Below are 25,115 nucleotides of genomic sequence, written 5' to 3'. Positions count from 1 at the left end.
ATCAATTTTTCCCTGAGGACATATTCTGAAGGACAGTGAGATTTCTATTGTAAGCTGACCAACAGGTAATCACTTCAGTGCAGGGATAATCTTGCCCAGGGGACCATGTCGCACTGTTACAAAATGAGCACACTACACAATGCACATTTCTGATACATTCCTTATTTTTTGCAGGATTCAAAAAAGCCTTTAGAGAAGAAAGGGACCTTGCCTTTACCAGGTCCAAAATCTAGTATTGTCCAATGGATATGTGAACAAGGTTTACCACAGGCAGGAAAGGAACCGTGCACACGTTCTTGAGGATTTGGATGATGGTCACAAAACTGGATCACCTCTTCTGTTATTAGATGAAATTGGCTCTCAATCTGTTGATCAATATTGTATACAGCATTTAAAACTAATTTGCCATCAAGAGCTTCTTAATCAAGCAAATTGAGTTAAAGCAAGATGCCCAATGAAACAAACAGCATGCAATACATCGAACGGCAACGATAAGCAGGAAAGAAGTTGCGTGCAAAACCCTACCCAGTGCAAACTAAAGCACACAGGAAACTGTCATTACCAATCACACGGAACATTCATCCCGCAGCTACTTGATTGCACGCAACGACTCTAATCTCCTGCGTTCGATATGAAACATTGAGTATTGTGTTCAAAGGTATGACTGATAAATAGCTTGATCATGTTTAAAGGACTGGCTGCCACCTCGTAAGTGATTTAACAAGACAGCAATTGCTGGACTGACGACGTCACCGAACAGTATCATAGATTGTGATTGAAAGTGATTAGTTTTTTGGGGGCAGTAACTCAAAAACCCATTACTTTGTTAAGAAGTTGTACAAAGTATATATAATAATAAAGGTTTACCTTCAAAGTTGTTGTTTTTCTTGATATCTTACCTGAAAACATCAAATGCAAAGAACATGAGTTTAAACGGATATTCAAAACAATAAAAAGGTATGAGTAATATTATTAAAAAAGCTCCTTTAGATATCAAAAGTAACCAAAGGAAACTGGCTATCGATAAAAAACTGACAATAGTGAAACCAACGCAGCCACAAGATTAAAAGGCTTCACCAATATTCGTTTTTCTTGCCACATCAAACATGTCAAATGAAACCAGAGCATAAGAAACACATAAAAAATATATCTCACGGCAATCAAACTTTCTTTCATGTTGCCTCTATTGAGAAACTTTGCGTGGAGCAATAAAAGAAAGCCACACATATTACAAAGATCAGGGTTTTTTCTGCTGAACATGCTTAGGAATGCCTTGAGGAGTAATATGTATCAGAGCTATCTTTAGTAAGGTGAAGTTTAGAACAGAAGAATAGGGGAAATACATTAATATACTTTTAAAGTGGAGACACGTCTCCAAGGACGTTTATTTTCAAAAAATAAAACTATCTTAGAAAGTTTAGAATACAGTGCCTTCAGAAGCATCGCGCTTGTTTTAATCGTAGCTACATGCATACTGACCTTTGATGACCACCGCAAATGAGCAATTATTGTCGCATGTGATTTAAATCACAGCTTCCAATAATCTAAATACCTTGTTTCTAGGCCCAAATACTTTCTGCTCGCTTTCTATCTTCCATGGTGTCACAAAGTTGCCCTCTTGTTTTTCTCTGATTATGGTACATCACAGCTGAACATTGCTCTTAAAAAGCACTTAAAAATTCTTGAAATTGTCATTTCCTTGATGTTTGTCAATTTAATCTAGATCTATTCGAATCAGCGTTTCTTCACAACTTTCTAGTGATTTGGTCTTTGACATTAAGACATGTTAGAAAATAGCCTACTTAGCTGCTGATAATACCAAAGGGGATGGGTACTTAGGATCATCTTGCAAACTGAGATGCAACATTAGGTCTAATAAGAAAAGAACAGGATGTGTTTCAGCAGCAACAAAATAAAAAAGTTTTCTTCAACCCTTTTGTTGTTGAAGCCGTTTTTGGCCAGCCCCAGCCTGTGCATATCACTTTTATCTGAACAGCTTCAGTGAGGTGGATTTCCTGGTGAATTTTTACCATTGTCTTCATTCGAATTTCTTGACTCACACAAATTGGAAAGTGACAATCTTCATATATGAAATCCCCTAAACTCCTTGCAGCTGACAACTTCTAGCACTACAACATACTGACGAAATAAGTCCAATTGGCAAAAATGGCCACAGCATCATTTTCGACTTAAATTTTTTAGGCAGATATCTGGTAACTTTGTCAAGTGGGGTAAAATATCGATGCATCATGTCAACAGATGAATTGAGAAGGAGGGTAGACTGGTCATAAGGACCTACTCCATGGTACTTTATGTCTGTCGGAGTCTTGACTGTTAGTCAATATTTAAGTTCCACCGGAGATATGAATAAAAAAATTTGAACTTTCTGAGCTTTGTTGCAGGGGAAATGTAAGTGGACATTTGAATTATTAAAAGGCTTTTTAAAAGTGAGGTTCGTTCATTCAAAAGTTTAAAGTTGAAGTTGAAATATACCGTATTGGTGGCCCCCAGATTGCCTGATAAAACTAAAGTAATTCAACAATGTTCAAGCAATCTTTATCATCAAATACATATAAAAGATTTCAGTTCTGATTGAAAACATTGATATTACTGTCACATGTAGCATTCAAATCAATTCCATCTATCTCAGCGAGTGAAAAATTAGAAAGGGATGTATGATGCTGGCAATGATTTGTGACAATTTGTGGACATATCTTTTCAATATCAATTTCCATAGGATGTTAACCAAGACCATTAGGATGCTAATACCCTCATCTTGCTATTCCTCTATTATAAAACTCATGAAATACAAATTCATTTTCTTTCAAGGGGATGAGGCAGATCTCTAAAATTGCAAGTCTCAAACTGGATGAAACCAATAAGCTGAAACTGATAGTGCAAAAATGAGTCGGTTCAAATTTGCCAAATATTTCTCAAAAGTGCTTTTCGGACATTGATAATCATCTTTCTGAAATCCCATACTCTTTTCTAAGTCATACTATTTGCTCTATTTCATGACAAAGAGCCGTAATGATCAATCATACATAGCTCAATTGAATTTCACCTGTACTTGAATAAAAAATGCCATCTTAGCCCACAATGTGGTTTTCTCTTTACGTTATAAAAGTTCTGATGGGATTATATTTAATGACAGGTTTCTATGGAAACTAAAATTAAAGCGGCTTTTGTGCAGCAAGAGATTTCTAGACTTAATACTTCGTAAAAGGTAGGAGTTGAACATTGTACGTGGTAATAATCGTCTTTGTTATGGCAGGAACTTCCGCAACTATTAATGAGTCACTTGATTTATCAGGCGACTAGTTTTTGCTCGATTATGAAAAATGAACAGCAAGGAAATTTTTGTGAAACTCTAAATGCCGGAAGAAGTCAATCATCCAATAGGATGTGGGGAGGAGAGCACTTTTGAAAATTGCCAATAAATGGTGCAACTTTCTGTCGCACTCTGAGTGTCATAAAAAACATGTAAGCTCATAAGGGAAGATTTTCTGCTATCCCACTGACTCCACACTATAATGTGATTGTCTTCGAAATACATGTTTCTGGTCTTTTACCAGTTTCATGATTTGATGATTCAATTAAGCTATAAAGCACAATCATATCAGCTACAAATATGATAAATAAATGACTTTAACATCAAAAGATTATTCTACAAAATCTAGCATTTCTCACCAAAAGAGCTATTTACCCTGTCTCACTATCAAACTTGCATCTCGACAAGCAAAACGACATAAGACATCAACACAAAGCATATTTTATGGCACAATAATGAAATGATCAAATGCAGTAAGTGTTGATATAATTAATTTCCCTGGCAGACTAAAATAAATCACTGCAAATGCATGCAGCAAAATGGCAATCGCAGTGCAAATAATTCGACAGAGTTCTGATTTCATCAAATATTAATTCACGCAACCTCAGATGATATCAACTCCCTCAGGTTCATGCTAATGAAAAGTGCTGGCAGCAGTTTGGTCTCAAGACTGTGTAAGAATATTGCTTGGTGATATATTGTATGGCAAAAACCAGTAGTATTGGGGGTCGAATCATTGTGCGAGTCAATTATAAGATAAATGGCTCATATTGTGACAATGCTTTAAAACGTCTCTGTCCTGATAGTAGCACTTTCTACAAAGTGCATTGACACATAGAAAAGGCAACCAATGTCAATCGTCACAGACACAATTTATACTTGAGTTCCGTGGCCTTGAGTATTTTAAGACAATAGCAGTTACATGTATTACACTTCTCTTGAACATGTTAAAAAGTTGCAAGGCCAGAAGGCTCATGGCTAAAGCTAACTGCTTAATAATGTGCCCTTGGCTCCCGTGATGGCCTAAAGTCACATACGAGTCAGTAAGGAGCTGGTATCTTCTTCAGTGATCATGGACTAACAAAACAAGGGAAACAATCAATATGCAGTTATCCAGTTATACCAAAGTTGCATGCAGAGAATATCATTGAATCAATTAGAATCTATCCTGACAGACAATAAATGAGATTTCCTCTTGTCTGCCACAAGCAATGATAACCCTGACATTTAAATGTCTCCCGAAACCCATTTTATTCAATTTGAAAAAAAGCTTTCCAAGTAAATCATGATAAAATTTACTACCATCACTGCTGAACATCTTTAGCAAGAGGAAAGCAAAACTGGGAGCGGTTAGCTTCTTTAAAAATGTTTAATGGACTTGAACTTGTTTCACCTGTTTTTGTTGTATTATCATCTCTACATGTTTAATGGGTGGACCAGCTTGATTTGGTGGTTTGAGATACATTTTTTTTGTACAGTGAAGATGGACATGCCCAAGAATTCACTCATTTGAGGAGCGCTAGAATTGCTTAGGGAACCAAAGGCAGGTTTTTTATGCCACAGAAACCACAAAAGAAGGAAATATGGCTGAAGTTCTTTGGAAAACCAAGTTTGGTAACCTTTATGATGGAAGAGGAAGATCACATATCCATTGTCCATAATGAATTGTCACTATGTAGGCGACATTTAACAAAACTTTGCGATTTCTTTCATATGAATTAAATTGGAATTGGGAACTGGGAATTCTAAAGAGCAACACCCAGCCAGATTCTTCAGCCCGCAGCACACTAGCCACCAACTTCGGCGTTCACTGGCGTTTTTTGCCGCAAGAGTCCTGAACGCCTGAAAAATCCCTAGTCTGCTACGAACGGCGTCGGCGGACGCGACTTGCCGCCACTTGCCGCAACTAAATGCCAAATATCTAACATGTTTGATTTTTGACGCGCGTTGCCGCGTTTGAACGCAAGAAGAAGCCAGGTGTGCTACGGATGGCCGCCTGACTTGGCGTCGGCGGCGAGGCTATGGCCTATCAGCTTGCGTCTCGATGTCACATGATTTCAAAATGGCAGCCTAAAGTGGCGGAAAAGACGCTACTGGACGCTGATTCTGGGCAGGTGTGCTCTGACCGAGATCCACTGGCCGCCAACTTGGGCGTCGAGAGGCGTCAGCTGAACGCTTCTTGTCGCCAAAGTTGGCGGCTAGTGTGCTGCAGGCTTTAGAGTGGCCAACAACATATCAACGACTCACTCAAAGAAGCTAAGTCTCTGATGACAAACTGAAGCATGATTATACCAAGGCACTCAACAGTAAAGCATCCTGACAAAACAAGAGAGTGATGTTTTTAACTTGATGACAATTTTTCCATCACAGTAACAATGGGAAATTGAGTAAAATGACACTCTTTCTTGCAGCATGCCACCCACAGCCACAACAGCTAATGCAAGAAATGGCCTTGGGCATTCTTCTGCTTCGTGTGAGTAATTCAGACTTGGTTGGATCGAGCCTTGTCATCCTCTGACCGCTGGAGGGCCAGATCTAATAGCAACGTCCCTAATTTTAACACCCATCCAAATGGAAGCTATCTCATGAAAAGCCTCATATATTATCAACGAAGTATCAACATCTAGCAATGTGGTATTATTTGTAAGAGTGTACATTATTTTGACCAAAGAAACCCGAGGGTAAAGTTAATGATGGAAACCTTTGCAAATTTCTTTGGCATTTACTGTAATATGTTATCTGTAGAAATGAACACAGTTTTGCTTTGCCTCAGGCTTTAAATTCAATAGTTTTAGCAGAAGCTTTTGTGTGTAACTTTCACTAAGTATTAAATAGAAATTGAATAGACTGGAGTCGTTGCATTTGTTTATTTAAACCCACACTAAGTATTAATTTTAACATTATCGGCAACCGAGCAACTAAGATATTTTGGTGTAATGACTTACACATAACAATTTTTTCTCGCAGAAATGGACCTTAAAATCTATGGCATTGTAACACAGGTTCCGTTTTTACAATTTCAAATTGATGTCAAATGACTGCTGCAACATCCGCTTGCATCAAGGCTTGTGGCCTACACATTGGCATCATGCCAGGTCCTGCGCTGAGAGAGCAGAATCAACCCAAAAATCTCGGCTGGCAAAGGTAGAGGCACTGTTCAGCGTATGACCACTTCATTCTTAATTTTTACACAAACCGAGAATACAGACAGCACGTACTTGAATTACTGATGGTGTCCCCACCTAGAGGTACGTCCCACACCTTTTTGAGTGCCCAGTGCATGCATCACCAATTACATGTAACTCCATTCATCTTGTTTTTTACTCAAATTGCCTCTTCTTCTAAAAGGGCTGAAATAAATTGACATGTTTTGAGATCGTACTGTTTGATATGCATAAAAAATTCCTAAAAATATCACTATACGATATGAAATTGCCATATTATGATCAACGCAGTGGAATATGTTATAACCATCTCTGCAGAGGTACTTGAATCTTGTTAGTCAGAATCTGTTCAGAATTTTTACGATACTAATTTCCGGAATGTGTCCATAGATTTGGGGTAACTACATCCATTGACGGTGCTATAGACTCGCCTGGTTGTAACTGTCATGGCAGCCATCACAGCCAGAATAGATGGCAAACAAATGTCCATTTACTGCTGTCAAAGAAACAAAAAGTAAGGTATCCATTTCAATCCATTAATGTGTCAAATTAAATCTGCCCATAGATGAAATGCTGGGAACATTGATGGTGTGCGTTTTAGGTTCTGTTTGGTATGGACTACATATAGATTCATATAGAAATGTACAGAAAATTCCAGCATGCTTGGTTGAAACTAACTTGGGCGCCACTTGGAAGATCCTGATCAGATTTATGAGGCAGTGTGATCTTGCAACCTTAATTTTTTACTACCTGCTCCTTCAACAACCGTGATATAATGTCAGAAAGGGTAGACTACTGGCAACCCCAAAGCAAATCTTTTATCCTTGACATTCTGTATTTTCCTTCTACCATAAGACATTTTAAACTGAGTTAAACAACTTTCAGAATTTGTAAATCGTACCAAGGGTTACGACCTATCATTGCATTCGAAATTCAATGGTTAGAAAACAGGAATAAAACTGACTGGCAGGGTAAAATGTGTTTGAAGAAAATATTCGATTTTCGAAATTTTGAATTTGGACTGAAAGATCTGCAAGAACACTGAAAACCTTAAATCTTCCCTCACCTGATCACACTTCAACTTGTTTTTAAAGAAGCAAAGAGATTAAACCTTGCCAGCGATGCACGAACTTCGTAGCACTTGAGACCAAAGATCACTGGCTATAAAAACCTTTAAGTCGGGATCTTCCTGTGCCATCTTATGATACTTTCAAGTTCAGTACTCAGGTTGATGGCTTTCTTTGACATCAGATTTCTTTGTTGGCTACAAAAAGGTTTACACTTTGGCTTCTAATCTTTTTAATTTTTTCTGTTACTGCAATGTAAAGACGCAGAATGAAACATTAAACCAACAAAGAGCTGATGATCATAAATTATGGTGACTAATTGGTTTAGGGGTTTCACAGAATTGCTAAAACCTTTCAAAAAGAGGAATAAACGGGATGGTGCAGGTGACTTTTTTTTTCTTCATTTTCGTGTATTAAAAAAGAGGGAAGAGTTTACACGATGCTCATATGTGCAAGACACATTCCTGCATGTGTAAAATTGCACACTGTACTAGAAACTCGGCAACTTTGTGAATTTATACCAACATTTTTTCATCTGACCTATACCCAGATGGCATTTTCCCCTGCTTCAAAATTAGGTTATCCTTTGCACAATGAATTGCCCTTCCATCCACTAATGGTAAACATTTTTTCTCACACAACCAGTCACATGAATAAGGAACAAGTAAAAGAAGGCGAAAACGAAAAAGCAGAGTTAATCTTCCGATGGCGATATCCATCCCATCGGCATTCGAAAAAGAACAGTAGTGGTATGCAAGGTATCTTTGCCCATTGGCTCATTTTTTTGTGAGCAGCATACCTTGAAGTACAATGTTGTGTTTTTCATGGTGACAAATTTGGATGATAAGAGATCACAATTACGTGTAAGGCCTCCAGAATTGCATAACATTACTGAGCTCATCAAAACCTTGAGGTTTTACTTGAAGATGTGCAATAGTGTTGGTAACAATACTTGCATTTCAATAAATTTCAAATGCAATGTGAATCACGCTGGACCCCCATGCTGGGGTAGACAACACAACCTAACCTTGCATCTATCGCTGCAATACTCATCAATAAATACTGATTACAACTAATCATGCAATAGTCAATAAAGCCAAGGGGATAATTGCATATGAGGAGTTTGTCATCATCTGTGGCCAGAATGGGATAATTCAAATGATGATGACAGCTCGGATCATCACTGGAATGATGAAGCACATTTAAGCGCTTCGCAAATGAGAGATTAATTGCTGCGACCTGTAGCTATGACAACATGACAACCCGACAGCAGCTGCCGCTGCAATTGTTTTAATTGCGACAGATGTCATGTTGTCATGGCAACGCCTCTGCAATAGAAACCACAGTCATTTGCAAAGCCCCTTCAAGAAGTTCATGACATTAACTTGCATATAGATCAGGAAATGCCAAGAAATGGACCTCCCATTACAAATTTTTGATTCATCATTTCAATTTTGCAGGACCCACTTTGCAAAGTGACAAATTAGGCAAAAATTCACAAAATGACACAATATCTCCTTTACATAACACCACCAGAGTCGAACATCGACGCCCTGTGACAAGTTGCTTTGCCACACTTGTTTTACGGAAAACAATTTTTTTCTTCACCTTCTACAAACATTGACAGAGAAGATACGTGTTTAATATTATTCAGCAATAATGTTAGTCATGTCAGGAACAGAGAACACAGCTCTAAAAAGCTTGTCTCTCATATTGCATCAATTTTTTATCTTACAGAAACATGTAACAGATATAATACATGATAGGATGGCATTACTTACCCCAAGAAATGTTGCATTTTTGAAAGGTTTTGATATACAGTGGAACCCCGGTTGACGACCACCTCACTATGACGACCAAGCAAGAATCGTCGGTACCAAATTTCTAAGTCCAAATATTTTTTTCACTCATTTTTTTGTTCTACTCAAAATGAAGAAACATCATCAGCCCCCAAAAAATTTGACTTTGATAATTTTTATTAATTTTCACATTAACTTATATTGACATTCTCAATCGAAATACGAGGCCCTCTTAAAAATTTGTAACTATAAAAATTATTACCCTGTACACTTAATTGGTGCAGATTAAAGTCATGAAACTCATGGAACTGAATAATGATCTGTACTTAACCTGATACGAGTACAATTTATGAAACATAGGCTGCTGTATCATTACTTTAATCTGTCAAGCAAAAAAGCTTAATGCTTGATGTTCACATTAGCAAGAAGCATACTTACAAATGAGCATGATTAATGGTACCTTGTCATGTCTAACTTTGTATCCGCGTATTTGAAAAACATATAAGCAGCTTTAAAAGTGATAGATGGATGGAGAATAACACTTTCTACTTATTAGCCGTATTTTTTATCAGTAATTTTATCTGGAAGTACATGTACCAAGTGACCCTTTAGATGGAATTGGAGGAAGCTACTCACTTTGTTGTGGTGGATTTTGATGTTGCCGTGGTGCAGATGCTTGTGAGTCCCTGTGACCCCAAGGGCAACGATGGACCATGATTGGTTACACGGCAATATATCACCCCGCGCACATTGCACTGTGTGACTTGCAGATTGAACCAAAAGTTGAATTCGAATAGTAGTTATTAGACTTGAATCTTACCACAAGCAGAGAAAGCACAATTAAAAATATCATGGTCAATAAACTGACCAGACTGACTGCGTCCACATGGCGATGCTAATATTGTTAAAGAGTTAACGATGAGACCACCGCTGTCCAAATAACCTGGTACAAATCAATGCAACTGACAAATGCAGTAATTACAACCATATTAGTATGTTATGAATAAGCAATGACCAGATGGATGACACTTGATTAGGTTAGCGAAGTTATCACGATGTGATTGCTCGGCCAATCAGTTATAGGCAGCTACAGTGATTATACCTGATTAATGTATTGCTCATTGTTGTATTCAGTTTTTTAACATTTTGTGAGCGATATGCTATTCTGTCAGTATGAAGGTCACAATATTCAGATAATATGATAATAGAGAAGGTAAAAATAGGTGAATTGGTAGGTCACAACCACAAAAATAGCCCATTTACAGGTGTCCATTAGTGAGCTAAACTGCTTTTTGCTGGATAAAACCATAATATGTTTTGACAACTACATGAACATGTACATGTTTGTCATATCTTTCAACATGACATTTATTTCAACCAGAACACAAACACTTCAAATGTTTACTCCTGCAGCCACGAGCAAGTTTTCAGCAAAGTTTTCATGTGTAAAAAATTATAATTCCCACTCGAATGCCATTAATTAATGCAGGAATTGGTATTTTTGATGTTAAGAACATCACACAAAACATTTGTCCATCCGCTGGCGACAAGAAAAAAGCATCCATGAGTGGGGAAGTTGGAGAGAACTCTTGGATTGTTCTGCAGTCTGCCGCAAGCTACAGTATGAAGAATGTTCTTTAGACATGTTAGACATGACAGAAGTGCAACGGGTTGCAAGGTTTTGTCTTTTTTGAAACCACATATCGGTTTCCCTTAGAAAACAGAAACAAAAGTACATAGTCTCATTATATACATGTTCTATCAGATTAGTGCTAACATGCAATTGCAGTCATTATAAGTAATTTTTACAAGACAAGCAATCGAACATAATGTCAGTTTTTGTTCTGACCTTAACAAATCTTTCACCACACAAGTGCTGATAAAGGTTTGACAGAGGTGCAGTGTACTTTACTCTGAATGGCTCAGAGTAAAAGTCATCCAATTTTGGACCTATATATCAAGATAGATGCTTCCAAAATTGTGTCATTCCAAAGAGATATCGTAAACTATACCATGATTACCGATAATAAGTGCTTATAGCATCTCATCAGAACTCTGTCAGACATCATAATGAAACCTTTCTCCAAAACCAGCGATCCATCTACCTTTGCCATTTATCTTGGCACCATGGGACATAGCCAATTTGCTCACTTGTCTTCCCGGTCCAATACCGCATATGTTTGATGATTCATGTGAACCGTGCATCCCCCTCTGGCGATGGAAAATGGTCCTGAGGTGTGGTTTCAACACAAAAGTCAACAGTGTTTATACATGTTATATGTAACTTAATTTTGCAGAAACAAAATGCTTCCATCGTCTTTGAACATGCAAGTGTATGTTTCTTACAAACACAAAAATATGGTCTGGTTTCAACCAAATAGTCTAACTGCTGTCAGGTGTAAATGCTGGAGATACTGTAGAAGGGAATTTTTCATCAAGAAAAAAACCTACCCCACACATGTATAATAAAAACCTGTTAATAACTTTTTTAAATTTAAGTCAATTTCTCATTTGTTATCTGCACAGATTTTTTGTACATTTTATTTCAGGTGCACATCATGTCCTTACATTGGGATGGATGGATTTTATCCTCATAAAGTTCTTGATTCAAACCCGCAAGAAGAAGCAGTCAATTAATCCACTCATTATTTATACAATATTTTACCCATCAATGCAGTACTTATCACTTTTGCAAGTTCTTTTTAAAGAAAAAGTTTTAGCACCAGTCATGAGAAGGGTGTGACAATCAGTGGGGCAGGCACCTCATTCCTTTACTTGCGGAAAGTCTTCCAAATTGACCTGGACCATGAATCGGGGATAATGACCATAAAAAAATACCAGTGTGCAACCCCTTTCTCAAAGTTCTGGATCAAACTAATTTAAATCCCATGGTGGGAAATCGCACTTGTAAAGACTTTCATTACTGGCACCTCCTTGATATCTCGGATAGACAAATCAATGTCTGCACTCTGTTTGGTTAATATTTCACATAAAATGCCACATGATACTTCAAAATATGTTATGTGCATTTGATATGAAGTTATTGGCATGACCTGTGATATTTCTAATTCAAAGTACGAATATGCCTTTATGCAAATTATTGCCGATCCTATCCACTTGTGATACATAAACAGCCACACCTGTGTCTAAACCTTATTGGCTGGAAACATGAAACAATGAAATAAACATTGTATTTGCATAACTATACCTTACTAAACATGGACCTTTTTATATATTCAAAATTGCTTCCAGGGTTATGAGTATATCTGTGACAAAATCATAATTATCTCTCTCTGGGGTGCCCTTTACAGCTTAAATATCAAATTTATGCATATTATCTTTCAAACCTTTCCCGATATTTTCCAAGCTACAGATGTAACCCTGGATTACCCAACCAATCAAATATAAGTACTGAACATAAAAGAAACCTGAATACTTTCTGTTTATAAAATATTGGAAGATTTTTCAATCCATTCGACATTGTTTATCTTTTATTGTTAGAAATGCAAAATTTAAAATGAACAATACAACAATTACAAAATAACACCATATATATTTAGGAAAACAATTATTGTTTGTCTTTTTTAATTTTTATTGCGAACCTTGCTTCTTTGCATGTGAGCATGAGCTGAGATTGGATGTCTGTGTGTTTCACTCTAAACATCATGCAGTTTCGTTCCAGATGCTGTACTTGACACACACCCCAGCTTCTTTGAGAAAAAAATCTAATATGATCTGCATGGCAACTCTTATTTTTCACTTGGTCGCCCCTTTTCTCGAAATTCCTGCATTTGCATTTGATGCATTAAAAAATGAAAAAATGTAGATAATCCAACACTTCCGTCACAGTATTTTTTATCATCATGGAATATTGGTACTTATTTTTCAGTACATTTTCTCCCCGGCAACTAAAAAATGGCAGTTTCTAACCCTGCGAAGAATATTTTTAAATAACCATTGGATTGTGTCTCAAAATGAGAAAAATCATAACCAGTTGGGAATGGGGAAAGTAACATTCGGTACCTCTTTCTCATCATTTATTATTCATGGAGCTGTAGTAATGACTAATGGATTTTCCACCGAGTTTGGTTTGCTCAGATAATTGTCTATTGTGCCTGAAGCATCATGCAAACAAGTGATTGAAATCACTGCAACCGGCGATTACAATCACTACTTTGTGCAACAAAAAGTGCTCACATTTACCGCTAAAATATAAAATTCCTAGAAAAATACATTTTCAGCGCAGCCATTTACAATTGAACCTAAATCTGTCACTGCCACGGGAGACATGGCTCAGATTAATTTCATCTTATCAACTTGTATTTTTTTCTCACAGAGCGAGACAGCAACTTCCTTTGATGTCTATGAAAGGGTGTTTCCTCACTGTTAAATCATCCCGCAATAGCCAGAGGCATTCCCACAAATCAAATTCACACCAAGGCAATCAAAAACAAAGATATCATTTTGGGCTTTTCTGCTGGGAAAATGTTCAATTTCTATTTCTTCTGAGCAATCCTTCCGTTGTGTAATTACAAAAATATATATTTTGCTCAGTTCCCACGGTTACTTATGTTTCTTCATTCAAAACGATATGACTTTTCACAAAATATAGGTCAGAAGACTGGAAACACATCTTTAAGACAGATGCCACCCCTACCGGTACATGTTCTACAGCTAAGCATTGCATGGTGACCAAAACTAGTCTGATTCTGAAATGATGCAAAAATATCTATTTAGTGCATGAACGAGCAGAAAATCTGAAAAAATTAAAGTATAATTCTTATCAGAGCATTCCATTATTCGTAGCATCTATTCATCAGTTATTATAAAGGCTTTTTGTTTGAATAAAGTCACTGTAACATTACAAAAGGAATCGGCATGTTCATTTATGAACTGAATGTATGAATCTATGATTCAGATTACAAACATTCCATTATATATCAATAAAACTTTGTGGCGTTCATTTGAATATATTCATAAGAAATTTTTATTTGTTCACCTACCACGAAGGTATTCATCCTGCACGCAAGAGTCTGTGGTGCGTTTCATCAATAATGCAACACTATTATAATGTATGGTACATTTTAATTGAATTCGAATACCTCGCTTCCTTCAGATTTTGTCTTTTGTAATGACACCCTAAAGGTAAATTAACTTGTCACAGCCAATAGCATTAAAAGTTTGTTATTAAAAAAAAAGTTCTTTATGTCGTTTGAAAATGTATTTCTGCAACCATGGCTTCCTCAAATATGACTGCTCGGGGCAAAATAACTTGGTGCCATGAGCAAATTTACTGGTTTCTGTGGTAGTATCAACCGCTCACTTTTTAAAATGCTGGCATAAAAGCCCCAAGCATTTTGATGATATTGACTTTTTCTAAATCGTGGAGAATAAACTTTTAGTGTGACATGCTTTTCTATTCATAATCATGCGATTGTGACATCTGACAAACATGACAAAATGATCTTAAAGGTCTTATATTTAGATGGTTTACTAAACAACTTATTTATACATGTTGGTTAACATACTTGAAGCTTCTGCCTGAAGTGCCAGTTTGCAACCTCATAATTACATATCTTTTCTTCTCCCAAACGAGGGATCAACCTGCGTTGACATAAACTCATAAGCTAGTGATTCATGATCCGACATATCAGGTTTAGTGCCAATTTTCTGTCAATGACACAGATTCAATATTTCCAGAACAACAATCACGGTCATTGATCCACAAGTACCTTGATCATACCTTCCTTAAAAGCAATTTTTATAAACAACTGGCTTTGTGGGCTTTTTCAAGTTGTGTTGCATAAGCAAATAGGGGATTGCATCAGCCAGCAACCCAGAGGCTGGTATCATCATATCTTCAATTGACAGATTGGCCTTGTCAAATGAAACAATTGACTATACACACTAGCACCCTAGAAATCAAACGATTAAAGCTACATCATAATTTATTTAGAAACACTATAGAAGATCTTTTTTAAAGTTTTAAAATGAACATTCACAAAATAATTTAATTTTGAATAATTGCTACAAGGAAAACAAAGCTATGTTAACCTTTGAAATTTTTCCACCAGCTGAGCTGCAGAACCACTATTCCATTCTATATTGAAAATTTTTTTCGCTTTATGCATTGTCTGAAAATCATAAAAAGCAAATCGCAATCACATTCATGATTTTCATCACACCGCAAGACAATGCATAAAACAAAGGTGATTTTCCCCAACTTCAGCATAATGAGGACTTTCAATCTCTTACAACAAGTATAAAACAAGTCCGGCAAATTTTCAGTGTGGGATGTCCTTTTGCGATAATCAATGGTATTCACAAACAATAGATCAATAATTGGTTCCTGCCAGAAATCTATTGGATTATTTATAACCATAACACCCTAAGACATCAATTATTACTTCCAACACCAACAAGGAGTGTGGTAGATGAACAGTCCAATTATTTATTGCTGCTGTTCTTGCATGAATAAACCATGGTAGGCATTGGCCGGGGAGTTTGTGACATTCCGTGCTGTATCTCTTGCACGGATGGTAGAAGCTAGTCACCAGTCAGTTATAGGTGTTAGATTTTGATTTCAGCTGCATTGCAGCAAGGTTGATACCAGAAATGCAGCTTGCCGGAATTCATACGGTGAAAAGGTTAAAAGCCACAGAATTCAGTCAGCTTCTGAATTTTTTAATTTTATGGATTAACTGATGATGGGAACTGCTACTGTAGAATGGAAGGTGACTGGAAATCTGACAGCTTGGTAATAATGCCATTTATAATGCTATTGGTTCCTAAAGGTATACCAATTTCCCAGGTCGACGAAGTCAAGACAAACTGTCCTTAGGTATAAGCTCCCAATGGAGCTGTCATCCAATCACTTTAAATGACCAAATTACTTATTTATGAATGGGATGGGGAGCCATCATGTTCTTTGGTCGAAACAATTTCTTAGAATAGTTAACTGGTGGTATGGAAGTCTTGCCATTGACTAATCTGTTTACCATGCAACATCTAGCAACTGTTAATTGGTAATTATTGGCGAAGTCATTAATCGGCCACCGAGTGGACCGTTGGGACCTGTCCAGAGAAGACTGATTAAGAAGTTACATGTATTGTAGTAAGCTTGTAAACATATACATCCGATATGTGAAGTTGAACATGATTTTCCCAGAAGATTTACTGAGGTGTTGATTTCATATCATTTGATGCGTTTATGGAAAGTTCTTCAAAAATAGAACCTTGTTCAAGTTGCAGCATTGTTTTTGAGTCTCCTTCTATGTTGTCAACTCCTTGAAGAGAAAGTACATCATAAGAAATTGTCAAAAAGAATCACTCTGCTTGTGTAATATAATATCCACACTGCATGCATGTGTCTTGGGGATAGTTCAAAATAAAAAGAATATTTGGTTGTTCTCGCAAGCATGGGGAACGCGTCATCATACTGGCGTAATATAAGAACAACCAATTTTTGAATATTGTAAAACAAAGAAGAAATTTAGTATCAAATCTCCCTGGCCTCCCGAGCGTTATGGGATCATGCACATAACACCAGAAATTGATACACTTCTTTGAACAACAGCAAAAATGATGCGTTTAAAAGAAGATTTGGTCTTGGTCAAAAATGTCCTGCATTTCCAAGAAAATTGAAAAGAAAACATGTATCCCAACCGAAAAATTCATATTGAGTCATGATCATTCAGAAAAACAAATGAATTCTGTAAGCAAAAAGAAATGTATTCTACTTGAATAGCAACAAAAATATTTTTTAAAACAGGTATCATATTTTGACTTATATCTATTAATTTCAGCACTTCTAAAGCTTTAAAAATTAATTATTCATAATTCTAAGGGCCAGTTTAAAACAAAACTCATGGAGTTTGACTTGCCTAAAGATTTCTCACAATGAGATTCAGCAATCTCAACTTATCGCTTGACTAAAAGATAACATTGGCTCACATCAGCAGGAGTTTTTTAAGAATTCTCAATCAAAAACAATTTGCAATATCTAATCTCCGGCTTCGTCGGCTAATAGATTTTCCCAACAAAAAGCCTCTCAGATTATCTGAGAACATGCCTGATGATGCAATGCTGATGGCATCAATCACAACTCTGGTATGCCCAATACCCTTTTAAGTAAAAACCAGTAATCTTTGCCCAAAATACGTCTAACCATCATTAAGAAAGCTTTCAAGGTAGCCATGAAATTATGGACGAATTTGAGGAAATCTTGTCCAGATTGATCAGCCAAGTCATGATGAGAGGGGAGAAAAGGAGACTTTGGTTTCAGAGTGAATAACATAAAGCCAGATGATAAAGAGTAATATCATGTATGATAAACAGTCCAAGATGGCAGAATTGTGGTGAATTTAGTCAGCTCCAAGTGACGACGCACGTGGCACATCCTGCTTCCGATTTGGGAATAATATGCCCATTTGTGTTAAAGTAGGCAAAAATCAGGTTGAAAAAAGTGTGATTTGGGAAATTATTCGGGACCAAGAGGATTAAGTGGAAAATTGAATTTTCATTCAATTGTTCAATTCAGCCTTTCAATTCAAACATCTGAATTTGAAATCACCAACATCATCAGTCCCAAAACTGTTTTTCTTTGAACCTTTTAGGATTACCATTCGTGTTCATTTCATTTATTGGTTGTTGATGAAAATCAGATACGCAGTGCCGTAGTACAGTTATTATGCATGTGAATTCGCTGAAACTTGGCATACATATTATTCGTAACCTGGCTACACAACAGCTGGTGTCCAATTTTTCTAACAAACCAAGTAGGCCTCTGATAATAAATTCATAGTTTTACAGCATCAATAACAAAAACATAGCCATTAACTATCACACTGTATTGTATCTCTCATACAAGTTGACTCCAGCCTCGAAGATGCACAGGAAAACAGCAAGCTATGCTGAACTTTGCATCTCACATCACCATTTCTCAAATCATGGTGACAAAAAATTGATTTAAGAGCGAAAATATCATCATTCATCATCATAAAACACTGTGTATACTGGCATTTCATGTGTTTAGCAGTGTAATCTAACAATGTCTGACACTGGAGTAATTGGGGCATTTGGGACTATATAATCCCTGGGGTTTAACATGTTTAATTGAAACTGCTGTTCAAACTAATGGAAATATACTATCTTGTCAGTATGTTTTTTCTTTGTATATAATGGCGGTAAGTGGATTTCCATACAGAGGACACCGCCATAGATGCGAGTGTTGTTAGTAATGTGATGCTTTCATTGACATTTATGAACAAGGAAAGAGATGATGATGCGACATTTAAAGAGATCATGCGCTGGTTGTTAAAGATTACACCATGTCGTGCATAAAAGTTTATCACAACCAGAAATTTCTTAACTGCAAGCCATACTCTTTTACATGTATATATACATTAAAAGAGGTACATTAAATTTCATCAACATTTTTTATCTTGGAATGAATAGTCCAGTGTAATATGATTCCATACACTTGTTTTTTAAAGACCATTTAAAAGAAAATGGAACACTAAGAAGAAGAAGTCGAGCCAGCATTAATCATGCTTTCCATCATATCGACCATCACCTGAAGACCCATCAAATTAAATCTCACCATTTGTAATGATAAGTTACATAAACCTACTTGTTAACTTGGTAAAAAAGAATAAATTACACAAAGTGACACCAGAAATAGACAAAGCGCGGCCCTGACATTGTCTTGTAACAATCAATGTGTGTTGCTGCTGTATGTAATCATGTGGTTCTTTGATCCCTGGTGAACCATCATGTGATTATCAAAGACGCGTTTGAAGGTCTGATCACTGATGTCGTTTTTGCTAAAAGACACCTGACAAGTAATCAATGTGCCCTTGAGCAAATTGATGGCTTACATCCAATGGCAGCTGCCAATCAACTACATGCTGTTGGTTTCGGTTTCGTGTGATGACTGTCTTCAGTAAAGAGAGACATTTCTGTGTTACCAAAACGAGTGATATGATTTTTTTGCGAAGAATGGATGGTAAAAACTTGTCTAACACAAAATTAGTCTCCGTAGTTTAAACACAAAAGGAAGATGAATGAAAGGAATCATTCTTAATGCCCAAGTTGTGCATATATTTTGTTCTTTAAATGTTTTATTCCTCTTCAGAAGATATTCATCTTGAGCATAGGGAGCTTGGATGGAAGATACTGCAACTTGACAGTTAGTGGAATTTGAGATTTGCATGATGACATTTACAGTAGCCTACATGGTTGTTAAGAACACTAGCTGATTATATTGAAATTTCGTGAGCCACAACAATAGCATCAGATCAGAGAAGCTGTCTTTTCATTGATATTGGCTAAATAGCCCTTGGCTGTATTGCCATTTTAAAAGGGATAGATACTGGTCATAATTATAGAGGTTTTCACAGTAATGATTAAATGTCAGAGTACTTTTAAAAGCACTTATGGTAAAACACAATGTTTATGGATGTCATTTTAGAAAAATTGTATACCAAAAACATTGAGAGACATTGAGAAAAAAATCGAATACTTTTTTAATCCATTTATCAATCAATATTTTTCCGGTTGCTTGCCATATTATGCAGAAGGTACATCAGTCATTTTCCATAATGTTTAAGGAATTGAAACAGAATTTTAGTGCGGCAGCAACGGCTGAGGAAAAACTAAAATATGCTGATTGTGGAATCTATCCTCTAAAACTGTTATTGAAGGTACAATTGGAACAGTTCCTGAGCTGAGATGTCCTGCCAACACAAATATGGACCACTTAGGAGTTTTTCGGTGAAAAGAAAAACCCTAATGGGAGTTTTGAAAAACATCGATGGGGTTTTAACCGAGCTGAAAACTGACGGTTGGCGATTGTGCTTGCTAAAAAACCATAACTTGGCTTTTCGAAAGTTCAATAACATTCATTTCGAAGAGTGTATGGAAAGTAGAAATAACACCATATAAAGCTACTTTCAATTTGAACAGTGGCACCATTAGTATTCCACATAAATGCTTCCTTCTAAACTGTAACATATCAATCTCACAAAGGCACAAACATTTACATCTATAAAAATATTATTTCATAAATAAACTACATGAATACAAACAATATAAACAAACAACTTCTGTCATTTATTCTAAAGATATAAATAACCAGCAACATTTTAATGGTTGATGCGCGAGTTTACATGCCGAGATTTCAATACTAACAATTAATAAAACCCACAATCTGGCCACAGATTGAATAAAATATGAAAAGCTGGTATAGTTTTTTCAGCAAACAGCCACATTTCCATAAGTTTTTGATAAACTGTTCCAGTCTATTACAATGAATTCATATTTTATTCAAACGGGTGATTATGCTGGGAAAAGAGTATTTCATAAGGCAACCCGTGAAAAACGGAGAATGACTTAGAGTTGAAATACATGACATTCTTTTAGGTTTTCCTTGTCAATAGACTTATATTAATTGAATTAATTGATGGGTTGATATTGGTCACAGGTTGCTGTGATCACAGATTCTTGTCGCAACAGAAAACAAGCGATTTTCGTTGCATACGATCATGATTGTAGACATCGCTATCATGATGGAGAATTTGTGAAACTAGTCCACTGTACCCGTGGCCACCATCATCAGAGTTTCAGTGTACTGTAAGTGATGTATTGATAAACGAACAGAAATAACAAAAACTCAAGTTTATTTGAAGGTATCTGTATTTTGATTTGAAATCGATCACCAAGCTGTGTGTGAATGCGCAAAAGCTTTTGTCTGAAGTGAAAGGGCTCGAGACGTCGCATTGTGACGTCATGACGTCAGCAGACCCATCCTGACGTCGGAGCCGTGACGCGATCAGGCTGTGTCGGGAGTGACGTTGCCCGTGACGCGCATGACGCGAAGGTAAAATCGCCGCCCGGGCAAGCTGAATAACGTTAGATAAAACCAATAAACGGCGTTATATCGGATGTTAGTTGGAAATTCAAAAATCGAGCTTCGTAAGGACATTTTCGGGACCCGTTAAATGATACATGCAAAATCTGGGGTCGCTCAGCCATTTGGTCTGGGAGATATGAGCGCACAAACAAACAAACACACAAACTTTTCTCGAATTTAGTAAGGATATTCACACAAGTATTAACATAGTAATATCAACTCATAAGATTGAAAATTATCTTATATCCCAAAATTTAAGCCTTGTAGCAATTGTACTATTGGATCCAATTAGCACTGAAAATACCAGATCCCATTTGAACCATCACAGACTCCTTTGAAGTTACCAACAATATATTTACCCTTCTTCACTTGAAAAAGATCGACATTGAAATCTATTAACACACTGAAGAAAAATATCAGAATACTTGATCTGAACAAACAAAGAATTTGCAAGAAGGTGGGAAAGGTTCATTGGAAGCAAACAACAATTTTTATAGCTGGGCGAACTGAATATTTGGAAAGATAAATAATACAATGAGACATAAGAAGATCTGGAACATTCTGGAGAGTATCGACCTTTCAGTGAGAAATTTTGGTTTGCTGGGAAATCGATATGTGGAAACCAGTATTGCAGTAATGAGTCAAAGCCTGTGATAAATTCCTGACAACATCAAAGTATTCTTTGACACCTTATTTAACCCCTTATATAGCATACCTTTATGTTCACATAAGCTTAATTATCAACTATGTCAACTATATTAGTGATAATGTCTTTATAAACTGGAAAGAATGCAATCGACACCAGACAAATGTGCCTGACAGAATTAGAAAAGCACCAAGCGTTTCCTAAAAATCATTTTTTCCGTGTTCTGCCTTTATATAAAAGACCCTACATGTCAGTGTATACATGTATCTCACCATAATTCAAAATAATGGACTCATTTCATCACTAAAAGTGAAATTTATCACTAGACCTACAGGTGTATTTACTGTTTGATCGATCGCCTACCCTGATCTATCAGCCTAAGTATGTAGTACATCGAAGGCCAATGCAAATACCAGCGGCAACAGCCTGTCTGAGAATACAATGAACATGTCAGCTGGCGGGAAAGTGGCTGCAGCGTTGATCTCTTGGCGGGAAATATCCAGAATCAATATGTTCAATAGAACGACTGCAGTATCTAGAAGGTTTCATCTACACAAATGATGAAAAATCGAAATCACAGCATCATTACAAGTGCCTGTTTCATGGATTGCTTTGTGCTTGAAGGGGATAAAACAAAAACTTTGAAGCAGGGGATGAAGTAAACTGTATTGAACATAATCCATTTTTACTTGTTTGATTTGATTTACCTGAAGCGCAATCAGAGAATTGTTGGTTGTTCAGAATATCACCACAAAGCAGCTGCGAGGTTGCCTTGACATAAATGTACATCATCTTCTTATACACTGTTGCAAGAGAATATTTGGTCGTTAAAACCTAATGTTAGGCCATAAACACATTTCATCCCCAGGAAGACAGGCGAAAATGTCTTTACGGCAGTCTATTCATTGTCGAAGATCTCACAACACAGCCAAGTAGGTTTCAGCTCATTAGAGGAAAGTAAATTGCACTCAAAATTGATTAGACTGTGCAAGAAACATACAGGCCAAATAAACTTTAGAATACAGCAACGATGTTTTCTAATGTAAAAGAAAATCAAGTTCCCTTACCTTTTTCGCAATTCTCGCCGACATATTCCGTTTGTGAACAATCGCACAGCGCTCCGTTATCAGTGCTTATACATATTCCACTGTTTAAGCAAGGATTACTCTCCCGACATGCATCCACCTCAGTATTGAAGCGCAATCCTTTGAACCCAGTCATTTCGGGCCTAATCTGAGCTTCAGAACAATTCGAATAGAGTAGATTCCTGATCGAACCTCGTAAGTGGGGTTCAAATACCACAGACGGTAGCGCTAACTGGCCAAGTTTGTTATCATACGCTTCTGGAAGACCCCCAATGAAGACATCACTGTTGTTGGTGATGTTACCAAAGTTCTGGTCAAATCCTGTTGTCGGTTTGGAATGGGTCAATGAATCAACCTGCAATGTCATCTTGCCACCGTTCAACGTGATTTCAATCTTGTGCCAATTGTTGTTGTTCAAGTTCTGTCCAGCAGCAAGTATGATTGCACCATGGCCGAGATTTAGCCGAAACCGCACCACACCGCCTACAAGTTTAATCTCAAAAAAGTCATAGTGACCACCATCATCAAAGTAAAGAATCAACCCATTTGGTTCGTCAGTTTTGAATTCTAAACTGATTGTACTGTTTCGACATGGGTTCCATTTTTGAAATTTTGCAAACGAGTTTTGCGAGCCTTCCAATTCGAATCCGTTGACACACAGAATTAATCCACAGACGAAATAAAAGGCACTTTGAAACACTCTGAAGGCCATGTTGCCTACCTTAGTATTATTTGTTTGTTCAAAGGCCACAATTTAACAGGAACGAATGTTATTATATCCTTTTGCCATACTTTTCAACAATGATATTCTAATTTTGATATATCCTCACACTGAATTCTGTAATGATAAGAAAAAGAGATGATATTACACAAAGTTAACAAATAATACACAATATCTTGAAGCAACAAGACCCTGCACACTCATCAATGAGCAATTTTTCTTGCAGACTGGTGATCTTGTTATTGCTCATTGCAGCATAAGATATCATAGCGATCCAAAAACAACTTGTCTACAGTGTATGTAACTCTTTCTTTTGTTTCAAAGACATTGAAAATTATACGATTGTAAATGAGGATGTTACTTTTAAACCATACAGCGCCAATCAACCTTGTCTTTCAAACTGATCCAAACACATCGTGTTTTTGTCTGTTGGGTAATCATGCAGGCTTTGTAAGTGATATCAACCACCCGACACTGCGGAAGTTTTGGACTCGGCACAATAACAATTACACTGCATTTCCTACAGCTTCAACAAATTAGCTGATGATATTTTGAAAATGTCAGTAAGTATTAGTCATATCTTGTTCAAGTATGACAACAAGTCTGAAATAGACACCCAACACCCTAACTTGATGCTGTCATGACTGTGTAGTCGGCAAACACAATTCCTGTTCATTCATTCATTTATTCATTTATTCATGACAGAGCCACAGACAACTCTGCAGGGGTGGATCCAGGATTTAGAGGAAGCACTGATAACGAGCTCAAAATAAAAGTATTCTTCGAACTAGGCGCAGTTAACCTCAAATTTATACCACCAGTTCATCAAAAGCTAAGTACTATCACAAGCTGCATCACTAAATGAAATACGTTTAAATTGCCACTGGCCAGTCATAAATTCTCTTTTGTCAAGCTAGCGCAAAGATCAATGCCTGAAATGGTTTAGATCAGCATCCACAAGTGCACTTGGGAGTAGTTTAAAACTTGACCCATTCTCTTGACTTGCTGAAATTGGCATCACAAACTATTGGTCGATAGATATGCTATATGGAGCAGTTCCATTCACCACTCTCTGTATTATGTGTGAAATTAAAAAGTATCATTTTGCAATAGAGCGAAATGATGTCCTTTTCAACACCCAGGTCCCAAAATGTTCATCAAAAACTCTATACAAACATGACAAAGACTCGTAATCAGACTCGTAATCAATAGAGCCTTTTTGGTATTTGAAAAATAACAATTTCAGTTTATACAGTATGAAATATAAAATTATTTTGTATTTTTGGGTAAATATGGAGTTTCAACTCAGCACCTACACCTGAAGCTAAAAAATTGAAGTCCTGTAAAATAAGTATTAATACAGCTCTCAAATCCAGAAAACAATACCACAG

At 36.7% G+C, this 25,115-nt stretch overlaps 1 protein-coding gene across 4 annotated transcripts in view; it reads right to left on the bottom strand.

Moving 5' to 3' along the window:
• Positions 1-23,783, bottom strand: part of LOC135484320 (neurexin-1a-like) — a 372,440-nt gene extending 348,657 nt beyond the window's left edge. For all 4 annotated transcript variants that reach the window (XM_064765666.1, XM_064765669.1, XM_064765667.1 and 1 more), the window contains exon 1: positions 22,986-23,783. In XM_064765666.1, the coding sequence (XP_064621736.1) occupies positions 22,986-23,715 (730 nt within the window). In that variant the 5' untranslated portion in view covers positions 23,716-23,783. The remainder of the gene's footprint in view (positions 1-22,985) is intronic.
• Positions 23,784-25,115: the final 1,332 nt, after the last annotated feature.

The sequence above is a fragment of the Lineus longissimus genome, chromosome 3 (genome assembly GCF_910592395.1).
Source record: "Lineus longissimus chromosome 3, tnLinLong1.2, whole genome shotgun sequence".
NCBI lineage: Eukaryota > Metazoa > Nemertea > Pilidiophora > Heteronemertea > Lineidae > Lineus > Lineus longissimus.
The sequence above is the reverse complement of the archived record's forward strand: the minus strand, read 5'-3'. Positions and strand labels throughout refer to the sequence as shown.